General features: G+C 39.6%; 1 protein-coding gene across 1 annotated transcript in view; it reads right to left on the reverse strand.

Moving 5' to 3' along the window:
* The window catches only part of MRPL3 (mitochondrial ribosomal protein L3), a 31,289-nt gene extending 12,919 nt beyond the window's left edge, over positions 1-18,370 (reverse strand). Inside the window, exons 1-7 of the mRNA XM_068935603.1 lie at positions 18,104-18,370; positions 16,332-16,510; positions 15,196-15,287; positions 14,292-14,390; positions 10,209-10,308; positions 8,151-8,211; positions 1,134-1,242 (exon numbers count right to left, since the gene is read on the reverse strand). Of these exons, the coding sequence (XP_068791704.1) occupies positions 1,134-1,242; positions 8,151-8,211; positions 10,209-10,308; positions 14,292-14,390; positions 15,196-15,287; positions 16,332-16,510; positions 18,104-18,198 (735 nt within the window). The 5' untranslated portion in view covers positions 18,199-18,370. The remainder of the gene's footprint in view (positions 1-1,133; positions 1,243-8,150; positions 8,212-10,208; positions 10,309-14,291; positions 14,391-15,195; positions 15,288-16,331; positions 16,511-18,103) is intronic.
* Between the last annotated feature and the right edge of the window lie 2,335 nt (positions 18,371-20,705).

Genomic DNA, 20,705 nt, shown 5'->3' on the forward strand with positions numbered 1-20,705 from the left:
TATTTGCAGATTCAGAGCAAGATTTTCACCCATCCCATATTTTAACTTGGTGCAAAGTAAAACAAGGTACAGTTTTCTAAAACCCCTGTTAGCACAAGACTCTTGCCTATAGCATGGACAGCAGTGACTAACAAGCTTGCTTAAACTACGCGTGGATTCCAACACAGAGCTCCAGAGCAGTCCTGACCCAGAAGGCAGCCAAAATTAAGATAACTGTGGCTTCTCCCCTCCCTCCTAATTCATAACTTTTAGAACAGATTCTCTACTGGTGTAAAACAGGATTTTTTAAATATATTTTTCAGAACAGAATTTAAAATGACACTCCCTCCATTGCTCTAGTTTCTGTACTCCATTTCTGTTTGGATGGGTATTAACTTGGAGAACAAAGGTAGAAAAAAAAAAGGCAGGAATAAGCGCCATAATTTTCAGTTCTACAGCATTACTTAGATATTTATCTCAATCCCTTTCACCACCCTGTTATAATGTCTGGGAAAAAGTTTTAAATGCATCTGTTCCAAAGACATTTTAAACAAATATTGATGATAGTTTGAAACTTAAAAATTTTCCTCCGTCCTTGCCTGAAAAAAGTTAAGGGTCCAACAAAACATTTTGGCAATGAGTTGGTAAAGAGCTAATTAAGTAGCCAGACAAGGTCAAAAAGCAACTAGGCTTGTACAGCACAGCCATCTACCTTTCCAAAACAATGGCAGAATAACCACAGTTTAAAACAACTGCTAATCCTTTCCAATCCAGAAATGCTGTAATAAGGGATTTTTAGAACTCTCTTTAGGTCACTATTTCTCTTAGCTATACTACCAAATACCTCAATTTGCTCAGTCAAAATATCTGTTAATTCACTTACTAACAATATAGGATATTCATCATTCAAGGCACAAGACAACAGCTATCTGCACTGCTTCTGCACTGTTCATTGGTTTCTGCACTTCCTCTGAAACACCTGGGATTCTCTGCTACCACAGAGTGGACAACAGACTGGAAAGTTTACCAGTCTGTGCTAAAACAGTCAGCTGTTTTGAAATAATTCATTTTTAGCGAGCACTTCCAAAAATATTGAGGAAGAATGTATACAACAGAAAAAAGAAAAAAAAGAAAAAAAAAAGAAGACTCCTCACATTGGTAGATATCGCTCCAGGACGTCTGTGAGTTTTAGTCTGGCCGTGGCTAGCAGGCTGGCCTTTAAATCCCCATCTTTTCATGACACCTTGAAATCCTTTACCAATTCTGAAAAGGAAAATAAAGGAAAAACCTCAGTTAACCAAACAAAGTTCCTGGCAATGAACAATGACTTCAGCCAGGCTCCTGATCTTTTTACCTTTAGCAAAGCTTAGCAGTCAGAGGAAAATATTTTAGAATCTATATTCGATATCATAAAAATATTCTAGGGTATTACTTAATGTTGTTTTAGAGGGCAAGAACCGCCAGAAGAGAGTCAAACAGGCAAAAAGACTAACATAAAACGCTCCTTGTTGCGATGGTCCTCAACATAAGGTACTATACTGAAGCTCTCACCAATGTTAAGATTAGATACAAGAAGGACAAACTAAACGAAGAGTAACTGAATAATAACCCATACCAAAACTTAATAAAAGGCCCTAAGCATCAGGAGAGGAAACCCAGGGCTATCAAGAGAAGCATCCAAATAAGCAAAGTAACATTTCTTTACCAAACTGCAATTGGTCCATCTCATAACAGCCAACTCCAGAAAACAGCTTTATGCGTAGTGAAAATACATAAAACACTTCTCATCTGGACTCAACTGACACATATGGTCTAAAATGAAATAACAAATAAATGCATCTTCAATGTCCACACCTTAATCGTTGAGGCAAACGATAACAACACTGCCTTTGGAGTTCTGTATTTACCGCAGGGACAGACTCAACAAGAACATTGCCTGACTGTTACACAAAAGAAAAGCAGATTAAAGTGTGTTTAAACCTGCAACACTGTCGGTTTCCAAGAGGAAAAGTTTGTCCACAGGGTTTAGAGCTGCACTGATTTTTTGATTCATTTAAGCAAGATGATCCTTTTCCTCCAATTTACAGAAATCCTCTCTGGGCTACTGCACTCAGCAATGGCACAGTCCTATTAGTTTAAGCATTAGAACCTTCCAGCCAAGCACAGAAAAATGAACTGCGTAGGAGTATGCATACTGCCTGTGCTGCATATAAGGGTAGCCTTTTGCTGACTCCCCAACTTAGAAAAGCAATATCATTAAAAACTAGAGAAAACATACGAACGCTGGAAACATCATCATTCACAAAAACAGATTCTTTTCTCTTCCAGCTGGATAGTTCTCCTTTGAGTCGCACTCCCCGAGTTGCTCTGGCCAGCCAATCAAAGTAGCGTCAAAACCAGACACAGAAAGAACCTTTAAAAGCAGTGAACCACCAGCAAACACGACTCGCGCAATCCCGACGTCCGTGTCTCTGTTCTCGTCTTCCCTTGTTTGAACCTTTGGGCGAATTCCAGTGAAATCTGGCAGAGTGGAAAGACACCTATCCTACTTGTTCGGAATCAAAATCTTCAGTTAGAAAGCGTACTCCTTTTTTTGCTCATCTTCTACAACTAAAGAAACGTTACAGCATGATCAAAACAGTCATTCTGTTCCTTTGACCCGTCAGCTGGCTGCTCAGCACACAAGCGAATGGCACCAGCGTTCCCAGCCAGGAGAGGCTGGTGGAAGAGAGGGAACGTGGGGAGGGTCAGGGCTCTGGCCAGCAACCTAAGGCACCCGCCGAGGGGAGAACTGGGAGTACCTGCGATCAGGGACACAGGACAGAAATCCAAAGGAAGCAAAGTTTCACTGCATCAGTAATTCATGAATCAGCTTATTCTAAAAGCTGGCAGTACTGAATTCGGATAATTGTAAAAAAACAAAAAGTTGTTGACAGTATTACTTGAAAAATATTCATGCTTTAAGAGTAGCTCAAACTCCATATTCTTCTACATCTGTAGATTCGTGAGGCATTACTAACTTTAAAAATACAAAACAGCAACAAAACTATATGAAAACTTTTATCTATTCTGCAAAAATACTATTTTTCTTTGATCTATTCTTTTATCTATTATAGGTCGTGTTTTCCAAGCAGACTACTCCTGGCACCTCTAGCTGAAAGATGGAATTCAAAAACTCTCCCAAACTGACTGCAAGTGGGTCACGCAACAGCTGCGCAGTGACCAGAGAGAGCAGATTGAGGGCAGGATTAGTTCTTTAGCTGCAGAAACGTACTTGCATTTCACAGAAAACCACACAAGCATCTCAGGTTACCATTCCAAAAGAAAAAGGTTCTGTCAACTTTAATCAAGAAGCAACACCCCTGATGTCATGAAACCACTTCAACCACATCTCCTTCAGATGGTCCGTTTTTCAAACATGAACAATTTGACATGCTGTAAATTGTACTTTTTATAAAAATATAATCAAAAACAATGCTGCTAGAAAGAGTTTATACTTTTAAAGGGAGAGAAAAAACTGTTACTTCATTCAAATGCTAGGAGATTTCTTCAAAAAAAGGGTGATTATAGATATATATATTTCTAGCATTTAATGATTCATGCAATGAAGCAACGATGTATCAGCCTATCTTTTGGTTTCCTTCCCAATGCTCAGCTTTGGTAAAATGGAAGCCTTAGGAAAGTTACTGAAAGCGTGGCCAGACTAAAAGGGAGCGCTCTGGTACTCTGGCAAACTGAGTAAGCCTTCAGCTTCTCACCTAGCTATTGAACTACTATAGGAAAACAGTCTCCAACATCTGAAATATCCAGAATGGGGTCAAGAAAGAAGCTTCAACACTGAAAATACATGATATGTAATTTGTAATGCTTTAATATCTACCCAGTTTCTTTCACAATAGTTATTCAATTCATTTAGAGAATAGTTTCCTTTTTCCATTGTGAAAAATCAATTGAAGGTCTCTGAATTACCTAAAAATACAGTTTATCTTGCAACTTTTCTGAATATTTATTTTCTATTCAAGATGACGCACAATCGCTGTCGTCGTGATTAAAAGTAAATTAACCATAAGAAGAAGCTATAGTCCTGTTTCATTTTTGTCTGTTTTTCAAAAGAACGAATATACGGTGTATGACATTCTTCAAACATGTATCCATGAAACATGTATCAAGATGAACAACAATTATATGCAGAGTATTATATTTTCCTAACCTCATCCTTTATCTGAAATAAAATTGGGAACAGAGTATTAAACTACAAGTTTATGCAAATCAAAAGTAAACTTGAAAATAAAGTAAGGGACTACTAACACCAGTTTAAATACAACTTTGTAAGAAGGACTGTTCAGCTAGGCATTTACTAGCTCTGCCAGTGTATCTCAATCACCCCAGCAGAATATCATACTTCTAACCTAAAACCTTCTTGATGCGACTGTGATCTGGTCTCAGTCAAGTACTGGGTTTCTGTACTATATGCAGAGAAAAAACAGTATGAACACAACATTTATCCTTATTATCTTTATATCGGAAGACTTTACATTCTTCCAGTAACTGCGTGAAACAAAATGTTTTTGATGCTAATAGTCTTCTTATATAAACAAGGCACAGGACTTAAGATGCATGTCGTTCTTTCAGAAGAAACAGCATGGAAAATCAGAAAAGAATTTATACAGTTCACATTTGTCTCACACCTGAGTTCCATCAAAAAATTAAACAGTACTTATAAGAATATATTCTTGTCAACTTCTGAACAGATGTTCGATCTTAGTATCTGATTTACTGGTTTCAAATTTTTAATTGCATTTTTTGTCTTCCTTAAATCACTGAAAGTGAATTATCACTAAAAGTATCATTAATAAAATAAAAAAAAAAAGACTACATTTAAAATAACATTATCCAGAGTCAACAAGATAGAAATATTCAAAATGAGAATAACAGATCTTTTACTACTTAAAAAGCCTCATGAGTCTATTTCCATCATTCTTAACATTTAGTGTGAGCTAGCCAAATCAAAAGATCCATATAGTTATCACATACGCAATATATCCTGTTTTAAAATGTAATTTCACACTAGCCAAAGTATGCATAGAAGATTCTAACCAAGATATGTACCCTTCTTAGAGCTCACTTTGCTTCTGGTAATCTGCATCACCTTTTCATTGAAGAATGATTCACAAGAATACCTGATTTCCCCTAGAAAGTCCTAACTACTGATATCCCATTACAGCTTGTTCATTAAATTTTATAAAGTCTTAAAAGGAGACACAATACAATTCCAATTTGTACAGGTACAACCCTGAAATAACAACGGGCATAGTTCTGCTATCTCCAAATAAACACTTTTCAGAAACATCAAGGCTTGTCAAACCAGGCTTTTAATCCAAAACCGTATATTAAACACAATTAATGTCTACGTTTCACTTTGAGAAGGTCAAGTTACATGTGCAGTATCTCAGATAATGTTATCAAGAAGCTGTGTGAAAGTAGAAGGTTTGTCATCCCATTTATACTGTTGAGATTTCTGTACGCCGTCTTCTGACTGCTGTCCTAAGATCTTGGCTTGAATCAAGGATTATTTTTGTTCTGACAACAGTAACATTAGACATAGCATCTGAATAGGCAAGCTTGCATGAGACCTATCTTTATTAGACGGGATATACATACTATCAGTCTTATGCCATTTAGGGAATTTCGTCACATAGTCATTTCACTAAAGCATGCTTACTTGTGTTCTATAAAGGAATCATAGGCAATAATCAGGAATATGCAAAATTAAGACTAATGCAAAGCTTAAAGGAAACAAAATAATGGTTCTGTAGAATTAAAAATAGAATTTAATTACACACAGTTGTTCTAGTCTCACCTGCAGGACAGCAGCTGTTAAAGTCAAATACAATTTTGCATTGCACCTTATTTTCCAGGTTTGATTCAAGTATAATGCCAGTACCTAATTAGCCAAAATTTATGTGGAAAACTACTGGAATAAAGCATTCTAATTAAGCCATGATTTAGTTTGCTGCTAACTCTTCAAATCTAGCAGGTTTAAAAGACAATTATTTAGATGCTGTAAAGGAGAAGAATTACAAATTATTTAGTCAAATAATTATAGAAAATTGTAGCGTGTACTTTCAGGCTTGGACTACACCATTAACCTAGTAAAGATTAAATAAGCTGCTAACTCTCCATAATCATCACCTACTTCTTATACATTTCAAAATAAGTTACTATTTGCTTTTTCTTTGGATTGGCAAAATTTCCGATGTTCCAATGACTTCCTGAAATGACCATGAAACAGACTGTAAAGTAGCAGAAACGGGAATTATAATGCAACACAACCCCTGATCTGGCAGCTATGAAATATAAGGACTGAGCTTTTCAATTGCTTACAATAAAGGTTAAGGAAAACATTTAACGCTGAAGACAGACAGCATGCAGACACGCAGACTGTCTACTGTCAGCATTTAAAAGCTACTCGTACTATGTTGAACAAATTACAAGACTTAGAATAAAAACAAACTGCACACATCTTTAACCAAGCCTTCCTGTTTCCATGATGGTAGTTTTTTCACTGAAGTATAAATGAATCAAAACATTTCAAAAGAATTAGACAAAAATGTTTTTTCAAGGAAAGTTTAAAAGGAGACAATCCAAAAAGGACAAAAAAAAAAAATCTACACTTTGATAATCACATTAAGATCCTAACCAGCACTTTTCTGAAATTCAGTGACAGTAGTTTGTTCAGGCTACAGTAACAAAGAAAAGCTTCCTAATTTTTGTAAGGAGCAACCTACGCAGGGATGAGGAACTGCTTAAGAAAAATAGGTCCAATAATCTCCACAAAATAATTACTTGAATTATTCCATCTTTCTTGCCTTTCAGTATATTTTAAAAAGGCTGAGTCATTTAAAGCAGATCTACAATGCCATGCAAAGACTTGAACAAAATTAAGATAGGCTTTTAATGCCTCTTCTACAAAGGGAAAACGTTCCGCTTGGGCAGGGGCAGAATAAGCTGCTCTGAGTTAAAGGCTGCTCATTGCAGACAATTCAGAAGCAGCATGAAAAATAAATATAACAGGTCCAAGTATTGCATAAGACTAATTCCCGTCAACGACTTGTCTTCCTTAGATCAAAATTTTAGATACAGTAAATAAGACTTTCAAGAGGGTACTCTCACAGATCTAGTCAGGTATATGAGAACTGGTAACTCTGCTATACTGATAAGGTCAGTTTCCCTCTGTATACACAAGAATAGTAATGGGAATACTATTTGACTTTTGTAAGTATTACACAAAAAAGACAATTACAACGTATAATATTTCAACAAATCCTGTTAGGTATTATCACCGTTACACAAAAATGTAAACATCAAATGGAAAACATCACTTTGCTATCACAATATTAAAAAAAACACTTCGCTGAAACACTGAGATAACAGTTTCCAACTCTCTTGGGCAGCAGAGATTATGCATGTAATAGAAGAGGCATGACTAGTCTTTGCGGCAAGGTGCCAGTTATTCTTTTGACACCCTCTACAACTTGAGCCCTAACTTGGCATTCACAGTGGTCTGAGAGGAAATCATCCTCCCACGTTAAAAGTAAAAGATCATTAGAGGGTTGCTTGCAGAGAAGATGAGTTGTAATACGAGAGAAAGCAATATAGGATTGTGACAGTTCTGTCGCCCTGCAAAACGGATCACTGTCTTGCTGTTTCTCGTTCTGCCTACACACTTCATCTCTCTTTGCATCTCTTTATCAAATCAAAATTAAGCACCTCTTCTGAGACCCAAGGCCTCTCAATATTTATCCCCCCACCTCTACATACCACGTATGCTGCGCTATAGGCCTCTTGGACTGCGCTAAGTTTGAGTACCTTTTTCTCAAGCTGTTTATTCGAGCCCTTCAGTGCTAATCATATACTTGTTACATATAACACATGCACGACCATAGCCCTAGCAGTACTACTTATTCAGGCACTCAAAACCAAAAGTAAACTTCAGTGGAAAAGAGAATTTGATATTTTTGACCCAACGGCCGAATGGACTTTTATTTTCTGCGCCACTCCCTTTGCAACTGAATTTTGGCTTTTGTTAACCATGAGTCCCAGCCAAAGCACGGCAGGGGAAATCAACCTATTTGAAAGACGAACCCTACACATTAACGTTAGGAACCTACGTTTTTGCAGTAACATCCACGAACTGTCCTGGGCGGAAGTGAGCAGCATACAAAGGAGTACCTTCAAAAGAGGAGGAGAGAGATCACGTTCAACTAAGCGCTGAAATCCACAAATCAGTATCGAGTCATTAGCATGCAGGGTAGAGGATAGTCACAGGAAACAAAATAAGACTTTGTTTTGCACACATGTATTATTTGCTCTTTTTATAAACCCTGATTACTAAAACAGGTGCTTTGTACTTGCAACTTAAGCGAATTTCTCAGTTGCTAGTCCAATTTCAGACGGGTAGGAGGGAAGGCTTTGGGCTTTACTTAGAAATATTGCAATTCAAACACCTACAAAGTTCAATTTAATTAAGACTCTCACAATAAACAATATTGGCAAGAAAACAGAACATGCTCTACTTAAAACTAGGAGCACCTCCAAAGTGGGAATGTGTTTTAAAAAATACTTCCTTTAAAAACAGAGTTGGAAGGACAAGTTTTGCAAAGCTTCCTCTTTGTTAAGACAAAGGGTTTTTTTTTTTCTTTTGTTTTTCGTTTTTTTTCCCCAAACTGGAGACTGTGATAAAAGTACAGTTTCATCCACTGGGCAGTTATGCATATGCTGCCTTTTAGCAGAATTTCTGCTACTGAACGTCACGGACATCACTTATCTGAACGCAGTTACTCATTTGTGCCTAAGTGCTTACAGGATCAAAGCTTTAATTTAAAAGGTTATTTTGTCTTCAGAATTTTTTGTTATACAGTTACCATATTCTACTCTTAGCAACATTTTAAGAGGAAAACAGAATTGAAAACTCAGGTCATTATAATGAACTTTAATCTGATGAGCCACGCAGCTGCAGCTTGAACAGAGTTTCCAGCCTAATTTAAGTCAATTAAAGAAATGAAATTCCAATCACTTTATCATGTCTGCATCCATTTTCATGCGGTTTTCAAATCTCTATATGAATTCAAACTGGAACAATGTAAATCTCTACTAAGTTTCTGGCATAAAAATCTTCCTATTGTGTTCTTTATACAATGCATACATATACAATGCATACATACAAAGGGAAAACAGCCTGTCAGCAGCAAGCAACTGAGATAAAATGAGAAACGTGAAGGATGCTATAGACATTTTATTTACACACAAATACACACACACTGAAAAATCAATGTATTGACAACTTGCATTTCCGCTATATCTCAAGCCTTTAGTTCCATTTGTAAGTCCCAGACTACTTCTTCATGCCAGCCTGGATATTTGCCAGTTGCCACACAGTTTTAGAAATCTCTTTCAAAAACTTTATCTACTAGCATATATAGGTGTAATGCATTAGAACCTCTTACCCTATGTAACTCTTAGTTAAACATAAAAAAAAAAAGAAAAAAAGAAAAAAAATCACCTATAATACTAGCAAAAAGCAGGAAATAAAAGCTACCTAAATACACAATCTAATAAATCCTTATAAATATAACACTTCTCATGAAATTTCCAAACTTCTGATAGCAAACATTCTTACTGAAAATCAGTATAATGCATGTTATGTTTTACTTTGCAAACTGCCAGAAAAAATGACATCATACAGGACAGCAGTCGGTCATCCCTCTGAATGAAGCAAATAAACCTCAGACTGCAACTTTACACCCCGAGAAACACTACCGTGAACTTCTTAGCGCCCCTCTCAATGATTATCAGAGAAAAAAAACGTGTTCATATTTATTTCCAACACTTAAGTCAAGTTTACAGACATTTATTTCTTAACTCAAGGTTAAGGGGACCAATGTTAAGAGTAGCTAGTTTGGATCATACTTAATTTTCTAAGCAATGGAAACAGAACGTGTAGGAAAAAGGAAAAAAACCTACTTCTTATGGTCTTGAAAGTAAAGGCTATTTTCTAGTTTTTCCCTAAAACATGAAAAGCTAGTTTGCGCGCAATGATACATAAGAATTTAGCATTTTCTGTACGAAAATACAAACAAATATAAGTTTCCTGACTTGGTTCAAATTTACAAGAAGTGGAGGACGTTAAACAGTCACGCGTATAATATTCTGTATCTCAGAAAGATTACCTGGCTTAATGATGGCATCATCTGTTACATTAAATGTTGTAATTTTTTGCTTGCGTGGTACTCCAGCTTCTCTAAAAATTTCCATTTCAGACTCTGATTTCTGTAAGAAAGAGCAGCCTTAAAAAGAAGTGATCTTAAGATATTCAGGGATCAACATTTCACAGAAAGTGATTACAGACGGTCAACACTGCTCAGAGAAACAGACATATCATACTACACTTTTATCTTGGCAAAAGCATTTTAACTCTGTACAGAATAATTTAAATCTTCTGTGTCTGCTTTTTATTTTCTGTCACTGTACAGTTACATTAGATGACCAAGAATTTATGAAGATTTCTAAAATCAAAAGAGGGAAACGACTCATTTAGAATTTATATAAAACGTATTATGGCTTTTTCTTGAGTTTAACACTTTTCAAAACTGTTAAAAATGACTTAGTTCTACAGCATCACAGATAAGATTTCTTCCACTTAATGAACAAAACCAGACAAATAAGGCCTCGTCTTGCAGAAAATTCTGGAAACGCTAATCTTCCCATGGAACTGAATAGAGATTCTCTGGACAAAGAAGGGGAAAAAGATGAAGACTGAGTTTATGATTCGTATGTTTAAGATATACCAAGTGCACTCAGTGCCAAACCATTGTTGATTTACTAAAGAAGAGCCCTTCATTTTAGTGAAATCTGACATAAAGTTAAAAATACTTTAAATTGTTCTCAGCTGCTTTAAACTAGACAGCTCACAGAAAAGAGCTGACCATTGAGAAGACACCAGCCAGTGGAAACAATGATGCAGGAAAACTGAGGCTGCAGAAAAAAAAAAAAAGCAGTGAAGCTGATTTTTCTTCAAATGAATACTCATGGAAAAGCAATTTAAACATCTGACAGCACTGTCACACTTGACTAGTCACATCTCGCAGGTTCACTTCTCAAGAGTTCTGTGCAATTATCCCTCCCCCCCCCCCCCCCCCCAACAAAACACTCCTCTGTATTTTCACAGAAAATAATGTGAATAATTTTTAAAATGTAAGTTAGTTGTTTTTGAAAACCTACATGTTGCTCTTCCTTTTCCTTTTAAATATATATAAATAAATGTTATGAGAACAGCGGAAGTTTTGTGAAGAACGGGAGGAGCAAGGTGATGAAGCATCTCTGACTTAGACACAAAACAGAACTTTTACCTTTATAAATCTGCCTTCTTATTTGAGGAGGAAATGTGGATTCAAAGTCTTTGAAGGTTAAATTTTGTTATTGAAACTGATATATTAGCATGAACTCATGATACAAAACATTTCAAATACCATTTTAAGAAAGTCATCTATTAAACACAACCCCCCCCCCAAAAGCCACGAAAACTTGACGAATTAATCAAAGACGACTATCTGACTGCAGTGCCATACAGAACAATTTAAAATAAAGCAAATCTCTTTAACATTAAATGCCTGCAAACCAATCCTTTACTTCTGCTGCTGCGTAAAACTGCCTCCTTAGACGACAGCAAGCTGAACGCTGTGTTCAGCACGGCTGTCTGCAACGAGCTACCACAGTTGAAACAAAGCATAGTACACTCAAAGGGTAAAAAAGTCACTCACTTCTAAAAGTCCTACTACAGCGTTTCAGTGTTCTGCTTCAACAACTGAAACAAATTTTCCTCGAGCGGTCAAGTCACAGAGAAGTATTTCTACAAACAAAACACTGCAGTCTTTACAAAGCCTTGCATGACTGCAAAAATACTGAGTGAATTCTCAAGCGTTCATACTTTAAGATCTGTTACATCTTTCAGCATTATAGGAAAAATGATGAATAAGCCAGCAGCATATTAAAATATTTTTGAAAATCACTGTTCAAACACTGACAGAATTGTACTTTTTGAGAATATGTTGAATTAAGAAATATCATTAAAAAACTGTCTAACTGTAATACACTGACATAAATCAAGCTAAGAAGAAAAAAACCCTTATCGCTAAGGATGTGAATGCTCCTTATCATTTTTAAACAATTTGACACTTAAAAGAAATATATGAAACTCTCTTTGTTAGTGAAATTACTGAGGGAATCATTAAACTGAATTCATTAAGATCAGTAGCTGTGAGGAATCTGAGGAGGACAGATGTTCCTATGAGGAATTAACAGACGATAAACTGCTTATGCTAATACAATACAGAATCGTTCAGCTTTCTTTTAATTCTTACTTTCAGACACTTCAGAGAGAAAAGAAACATACAAAAAGTAATAAAGACAGCAATGATTCAAACATGTATTTAAACCAGAGAAAGACAACATTTGCTGGTACCCCAACAAGTAAAACTGTTCAGAAATTGCACGCCAGATTTTTTCTTAGAAATTATGTAGTTTATGTAATGATAATAATTAGGAGATCAGACTTCGGCCAAGTCCTGACTACAAATTTGTCTAAGAATATTTAGTCAATCTTCTTTACTAAAAAAGGTAAGTTTAACCAAATTAACGGGAGCTAATTTGGAAAAAATTACTTCCAAGAGAAGTATTAACGTAATTCAAACCATTAAAAAACCCTTTAGTAGACATTTTAGGTAGTTCTACTTGGAAGAAAGCTTCTCAGTTGACAAGCTGTTTATACAGAAATCCTTGTTTTATTCCTTATTCCTTGCATAATACTCAGAAAACATACTGAATCACTGCTAATGTCATCTTTATAAGATTATCAACAGTAAGGAGCATAATGTGCAAAATGCAATTTGAAAATCATTAGACTTCATGATTGTTGTACATCTTGAACTAAGGTAATAGGGAAGAAAAAGTAAAGCTATAACTCCTCCGGGGAAAAATGTCACACACTAAAAGTGGAAACGGGCTGAAGTGACAGAACAGACACATGAAATGCAGAAGTAATGGCGGTGAAAAATGACGTAAACCCATCGAATAAAAGGAATATACCTTAAAATATGCCCATCTCCAAAAATCACAAGAACACCCCATAAAAGCCAATACATTTCTCAAATGGAAAAAGCTCTTTTATCCCTCACCCCCACTAAAACAAAAATACACGGATTCATTCTGAGGCTTTGGGACAACCTTCTGCTTGGAAAAAAAGGACATACACGTCCTCAAAAAAAATGTTTTTGAACTGTGAAAATCTGCTTAATAATCACAGCCTTATTTTGTACTTGCCTCAATCAAAAAAACGAGTGTCAGAATACTGCAAGAAGTGCAAAGTTCTATTTTAAAGAATCACAGAGAATGCAATTTATTTTATAGAATCTCTATAGAATTCTCTATAGAATATAGTATTCTCTTTCTATTTTATAATGCATACAAAATTGAGGGAAAGCTTTCTTCCTGCCTTGATCTATAATTCAACTTTCTCTCCTCAAGCTTTGCTAGATAACCATACCTATTGAAGATGGCTGGGAATTCCACATCAGGCATTTGCAGTGTCTAAACAAGTGAACACATTTTGATACTGCTGTTGGTGAACTACATTCATGGAGCTACCTGATTGAAAATTTAAGTTTTAAACTTTGCATTCAGTTAAGCTACATGCAAGTGAACAAGCTCAACAGTTCCATGACAAAATTACAACAAAAGCAAATAAAACAGTATAGAAGAGTCAACAACAGAACAATGTCATCTAAAAACTGGTGGAGCTGGGAAAGTCCACAACAGCTCTTTAACAGGCGTCTTGCAGTCTTGGTCCCGTATCGCATCCCCACAAACGTGAGAAAGACACTTGTTGTTTCTATACTGCTAAAAGCCCTGCAGACTCATCCATTACCACAAGGTGCTGCGCATTAAAGTAACTTCCAAAACGCACTGCTTTCTTACAGTATCAAGGGGCAAGAAGAACTTCAGCAAGTTGTCCTCGCTTTCTAGACTCAGGAAGAACAATCAGAAACAGGTGAGAAAACACCTATATTCACACCACTTAACCAAGAATTGAGACTAGCATTAAAGAAATGAGCAACAGTGAATCTAACCAAAGATCAGTTCCAAAATCTACACGTCTGCAAATTAATCTTTCGGCGAAGTCTACTCATGCTACTATAGTATTGTAATCATGACAGAGACAGCTACTCTAACCAAAACATCCAAAGCACTTTACTTACCGAAAAAGGAGATGCATTTTTCCCTCCAACAACTAGCCTAGCTGATTTTCCTCCTGAATCTTCTTTTGAAATGTACCTTAAAACATGGCAATCTTGCACCTTAAAAAAGAAAAAAAAAATCTTAGAACAGACACATCTGCTTGTACTCAAATACTGAGAGATTACCAAAAGAAGTCAAGAAAAGCCAGTGTCAGATTTCATTTGTGCTCTTTTAAAAGGAGATGCAGAGTACAAACAGGGGAAAGTGCTAACTTTTTTATCATATACTTTTTCCCCAAGCAATAAGAGATTTATCTCAGGAAAAATATTAGTAGAACACAAACCATATTTTCATGAATGCTCAACTTTTACAGACACCTTTTACCTGCAGGATGTGTAAAATCCTGACCAAATGCAACTGCAAAGCATAAAATAAGAAGGGTTTACATTATTGACTCCTATTCCCTTGCCCTGTAAATGTGAGGTCGTTCACAGCCTGAATTTATTGCATGGCAGTAACTGTTTGGCAAAGCAGCCTCAACATAATAATATTGGCCAGAGAACACAAAAGAAGCAGTTTCAGGGCTACCGACTCAGCAAGCCAGGTGAAACCAAATCCCCAGTGCCTGCAGTTGGCAAAAAGAAGTGGAGCAGGGGAGGGAATCCCAGCTTTATATTGTCCTCCCTTCTTTCCTCCCCTCAAGTATTCCACGCGCAGTTCTGCATCACTGAATATCTGACATAGAAGGTAGATAGCTCCTAGAAAATTGAGGGTATAAAAACAGAGAATAGGCACAGCATGCTATGCACGCTGAAAGAAATCTTTGGGATTTCTACTCTGAAATATAGTTTCAATTTGCCTGAAACTTCCAGTTAACAATCTGAATGCAGTACAGGAGATGAAGTTTAGCATGATTTATTTCACCTTAAGTAGCGTGACTGCATGTTTCTCTCCTGACTTGGTCCATATTGGCATCATTCCCAATTTTACTGCAACAACACCAACTCTGACGGAACCTGCAGATCAAAACAGAACATGGATGCAACTCCACACTTAATCTTTGAAAAAGTCGATCTCATGACTTGCAGGACATCCTGCCAGGCCTTTTCAACTCTGACTTTTCCGAAGGGACAGATTAGAGGAAAGAGAGAAAACACCTCTGAATCCCGGCGGATAGGCTCCCTGCTCATTCGTTTTTAACATGCCAGCAGTAAAATTCTATTTGTACAAATTGCCTTTGATACAATGTGCAAAACAGTTCATCATTAAGATCAAAATAAACAATGCTTCAGGCTCATTTCTGGTGAAAAAAAATTGACTCCCACGTAGAATTCTCGAGCCAAATTTACTACAGAAAGCTCTCTATTAGTTGATTCCTCCCGTCCCAACCCTTGCATTTTTTTTGTCACTGTAACTGTACAGCAGGGGCACCGTTAAGGCTTCTGACAGTCCACAGCTTGCAAAACAGAACACATAAGATGAAGAACAGACGACTTAAACTTTCAAAAGTCCACACATCTCCCAATAGATAAGTAAGTGTAACATATCAGCTCTCTAAAGAACCTTTAAAGTATTACAATGTGTTGATTTCGAAACTAAGTTTTTAATCAAAATCACTTTGTCAGTGCTACTTCTGCACAATGACAAGAAAATAAACTTAGTATAAACTAAGACTCCCTAGAACATAAAGTATTTGAACTTGAAAGTGCTTGTGTAACTACCGCTGGACTCCGAAGAAGTGTACTATACAATGCTACTAGTGATTTGAAAGTCTTGTGGATTAGAGCACAACATAAAGATTTTGGCTTTTCAAAGGTTCACATCACTTGACAGCAACCAACAACAAGGTACAGAGTCTGCGAATCCAAGAGAAGATCCTCAGGTACAATAGAGAAACTTAGAACAAAGAACATTTTGTTCCTTGCACAGGTCAAGACGATTGAGGAAACAGCAAAAAAGATGATGCTTTGCAGGACACAAGCCTGATGTTACTGAATGCAACAACACAACAAAAATAATTATGGTCTAAGTTTGGTATTTCGGAATAGATGCTTTCTCACCCGGTTTCCACTCATTCAGTGGCCATGGTTCATCTTTCAGAGGGCACAGCTTGCTGGCTGTCTGAGCTTTGTACTCTTCTGCAGTCATCTTCTTGAGGAACTCAACATTCTCTTCAGAAAGATGCTCATGCCACCACGTTGTACTGTTAACTTGCCTGACCACAAAGCCCAGCTGCCCCCTGCCCAGTGATGGGAAAAAGTTTAAATTTCTCATCAGTTTATACAATGCCTCACAACAGGTATGATTGTACTGATATAACCAAATAGTATATATTGCATTATGTAATGCAGTTAACAGTCATAAAGACCGAAAACATTCTAGTAAGCTACTCAACCATCATCACTCAAACTGGCCATCCCTGACAACCACCACTTAATTATCTGCCAGGCTTGTATCTAAAGTATTCTAAAAATACCCTGAAAGGAGGCAAATAACAACAAATTAAGCAACCACTTCTTCTGGGATAAAAACCCTAGATCTGTGGATGAAGGGAAAACAGTGGATGTAATTTAATTTGACCTTAGCAAGGCTTTCAGCACAGTCTCCCATGGCATCCTTCCACACAAGCTACGATGTCAGGGTACGGATGGGCAGGCTGCCAGATGGGTGAGAACCTGACTAGATCATCAGGCTGTAGGGGTTGTGGTTAATGGTTTGTACTCTGCCAGAAGCAGAGCTCCTCGAGAGTCTATTTTGGGGCTTGTCCTATTTAACATCTTTCTCAATGGCCTGTAAGAAGAGCTGAAGTGCACCTTTATCAAGTCTGTGAATAGCATGAAATTGAAAGGAGCAGTTAATACGCTCAAGAGCATCGCTGCCATTCAGAGGCATGGGCCAACAAGGAATCTGCTGAATATCATAAAGCAGAAATTTGGAACAGGGGCCTAGACTGGTTGCACAGTCTGCATCCTTGAAGGATCCCAGGATCTGACTAGTCAAAGCCCTGAGTAACCTGGTCTGACCTCATGGCTGACCCTGCTTGGAGCAAGAGGTCGGACTAGAGACCCCCTGAGGTCGCTTCTACCCACATAACTCTGATTTTATGTTCACTCCTGCAGTTTAACGACTGCACTGTATGCAGTCGTTTATCTGTAGTACCATAATTTTGTGACTACGTGGTAGGGGGGGAGAAAAAAGCTTGAACGTGTCTTTATCCTCTGCAAGGAAAATGAAACAGATTTTTCTACAGTACAGTTAAAAGAAGGTTTAAACTACGTTGCTGGATTGTGCTTTGAAGTGGACAAAAAGTAACCAAAAACCCTGTGCCACCACCACAGCCGTGAAGGCAATATCATTTTGAACTATGCAGGTCTTCCCAACACCGAGCACCCTTCCCTGGTACTAAGTCAAAGACGAGGACAGACCGTTCTGCTTGTTTAAATGCACTATTTCTTCTTTTGCAGCCAAGCCAGGGCACGCACATGGCTGCCCGTCAACAACAGGCGGCAGCCCAAAACACGGTAGGTCCCGTCGCTCGCCACGAAGCGAAAATGCCTTGGTTACAGACGGGCAAACGCTGCCACCGCTCCCACGCAGATCGGGCCACGACTGAGGCTCCAGCACCCCAATAGCACGCTGGGGCCCTGCCACCCTCCGCGCTCACAAACTCTCTGAGCCGCCGGGCCCAGAGGCCTCCAGACGGCACCGGCGGCGGGAAGGGGGGGGGGTGGTTCACCCCGGAGCTGCCACAGGGCCGAGCCCCCGCCGCCTCTCCCGCCCGGGCCCGCTCCCCGCAGCCGGTATCCCTTCCCCCTCCCAGGCCTCCCGCTACCTGTCGCCTGAAGCCGCCGCCGCTCGGAGCGGCCTCCCCGGCCCTCGGGCCCACAGACGGGCCCCCAAGCGGCCCAGCAGCCCCCAACCCGCCATCACGCGCCCCGTGACGGTGCCGGCGCCGGCGGCGGCTTCCGGCGCGGTCCGCTCCGCTGCGGTCCGCCGGCCAAACCCTCCGTGCTCCCTCTAGAAAGAAGGTTCCGGCCTGAGCGCTTGGCCGGGGGAAGGAGTTGTGCGGCGCGCGGAGAGGGAAGGGGGCGGGCGCGCCGCGCCGCCAGGGGGCGGTGCTTCCCCGCCCCTTCCCCCCGCCGGGGGCGGGGCCTCCCAACGGCGGGCGGTGGCGCCGGCGGCCATTTTGCGGCGTCGAGGGGCGCCGCTTGCAGCCCAGTGGGTGTTCCTAGACGTGTCGCCGCTGCCTATTTCAGTCTTTTCCCCGGGGAGTTGGGCCTCGAAACCCAGGTGATGTCCTCAGAGGCAACGGCCAGAGAGCGGGGATCTGCCGAGGCGGCGCCTGGGAGGAGCTGAGCTGCCTCTCAGCCTGGGTGCCTGCCAAAACCACCGAGGGAAGATGCACCCAGGAGGCAGCAGGTGTGGGACGCAGACCGGTGTGTCAAGGTTACCCCCTACGGCATCTTCCCCAAAGTTCATGTCCAGCAGTGTCTCAGGGGACCACAGGGTGCAGTGCTTCACCTGCTCACCCATCGTAGTAAGGCAGGCCTTACTGCTGCTTCCAGGCTTTTGGATACCGTGCCTCGCTCCCCTGAGACCCTGTGAGGGCAAGTTGAACCGCCAGTCTCATCAGCCCATGTGCAGAACAGGCCAAGACCCTTCTGAAAGTCTGCAGAGAAAGAGTTTTTGCAAGGACTGGAAGCTCTTGCCCTGCTTTGCTGGTGTGCTAACATGTCTGAAGTGGTTTTGAATTGCTCCATGATGGGTACGTTTCAGGAGAACTAGGATGGATGATTTAGTAACCGTCGTGCTCCGTGTTATTATGTTGTTGCTGATGAATCTTGTCCTTAAAATGAGTCCTTAAGTTAAAAGATTCAGACTATGGTGCAATGATGCTCTTCTCTGTTTCTGGTTTTATAAGCATATATGTACATGCATGCATACACACACACAGAGGCCTAGGCTCCTGTTAAGTTAAATTAGTAACAAGTTTCCCATTGACCTCTATGAAAACTTTAAGAGAAAACTCAACATTAAAAACTCCCAAACAAACCCAGGCATGGTATATGTCAACTTCCCTCCCATGTCAGTGGTCCTAGCAGCTTTGCAAAGCCCCTTAGGTTTAGTTTCCCCTGCAGCATGTAGCCTCACAGCTGGAGCTGACTAAGACTGGGGGCAGCTACTCGGCTCACATTGCCCAAGCTGGAGCCTAGCAACATGACACTAGGGCAGAGCCCAGAGACAGCAGACAGCGCGGCTCGTTGACAGGCATCCTATTGATTGTTGAGAGCGCAGGGGAGACACAAATTCCAGTCGGTAGAGATCCTGCAGGGTTTACTCTGGCAAGTGCCCAGGGGATATTAAAGGGGCCTGTGCATTGCACTGAGCCTGCCTGTGTGTCATCTTGTCTGCAGGCTGCCTGCCACTGTGCTTCAAGGGGAGGGAGGAGGAAGGAACAGGTCAACTCCCCCCACACATAAGCACATTGGCACTTGTAGGCTGACTTTTAGACAGAAGATTGTTACATCTTGTGTCCTAGAGACCAAAGTCCACAGGAAGTAGCAAAATGCTTTTTATTCCTATTTTAAAGATGTGGAAACAAGGCACACAGCAAGATTAAGTGACTTCCCAAGTCATGATGAATGCCCCCTGCTAGAAAAGAGGGCTCTCCTGATGCTAGTTAGCCTTTTTGCCACAATACGATGCTTCTCTCACCTACGGTGCTGCAGAGCTGAGGTGACTGAGGATTTCATGTATAGTAACTTATAAGTAATACATGAGCATGCACACATTTCTAGAGAGGAAAAGTTTAAAGGCTCTGCTCTGATTTATAAAGTATTTCTTCTTTTGGACGTGCTGATGCAACATCAAAACTTTTTTCAGTGCATGCAGTTTTTCATGATTCTAAAGTGGCATCAACTCTTCTTGATTTTTGTGTGTGTGTGTGTGTGTGCGTGTGCGTGCGCGCACACACTTGCGTGTGTGGCTGGATGGCTGCAAGTCTGAGTGCAATCAGATTGCAAGCTGCTCTGTAATCAGTGGGACAAGAATTCAAGAGCCTTCTGAACACCACAGTAAAAGGCTTCCTGCACAGCAGTAGAAATTACTAACATTTTTAAAAAGAGAAGGAAAAGAAAGAAACAGTGTCTATCCCAAAATAACCTTCCCTGCCAGTATGCTACGATGGGTATTTTTCAGGAACTTCTGAGGAAATGAAAATGTCATTTTTGAACCCACAGCCTTGACAAGAGAGAAGTTGCTTAGGTTTCACCTGATTTGGTTTGGGGATCCCCTTAAATATGCCATGAAATGGGAAGGACTAGGAAAGAGAGGCTGTAAGTGCAGCCAGCTGACAGTTTGCGGTGAATGTGACAAGCAAATGCATAGCTGGCCTGACCAATATCATTTAGATAGTTCTCTAACTGCTGAAATAC

The sequence above is a fragment of the Struthio camelus genome, chromosome 2 (genome assembly GCF_040807025.1).
Source record: "Struthio camelus isolate bStrCam1 chromosome 2, bStrCam1.hap1, whole genome shotgun sequence".
Taxonomy (NCBI): Eukaryota; Metazoa; Chordata; class Aves; order Struthioniformes; family Struthionidae; genus Struthio; species Struthio camelus.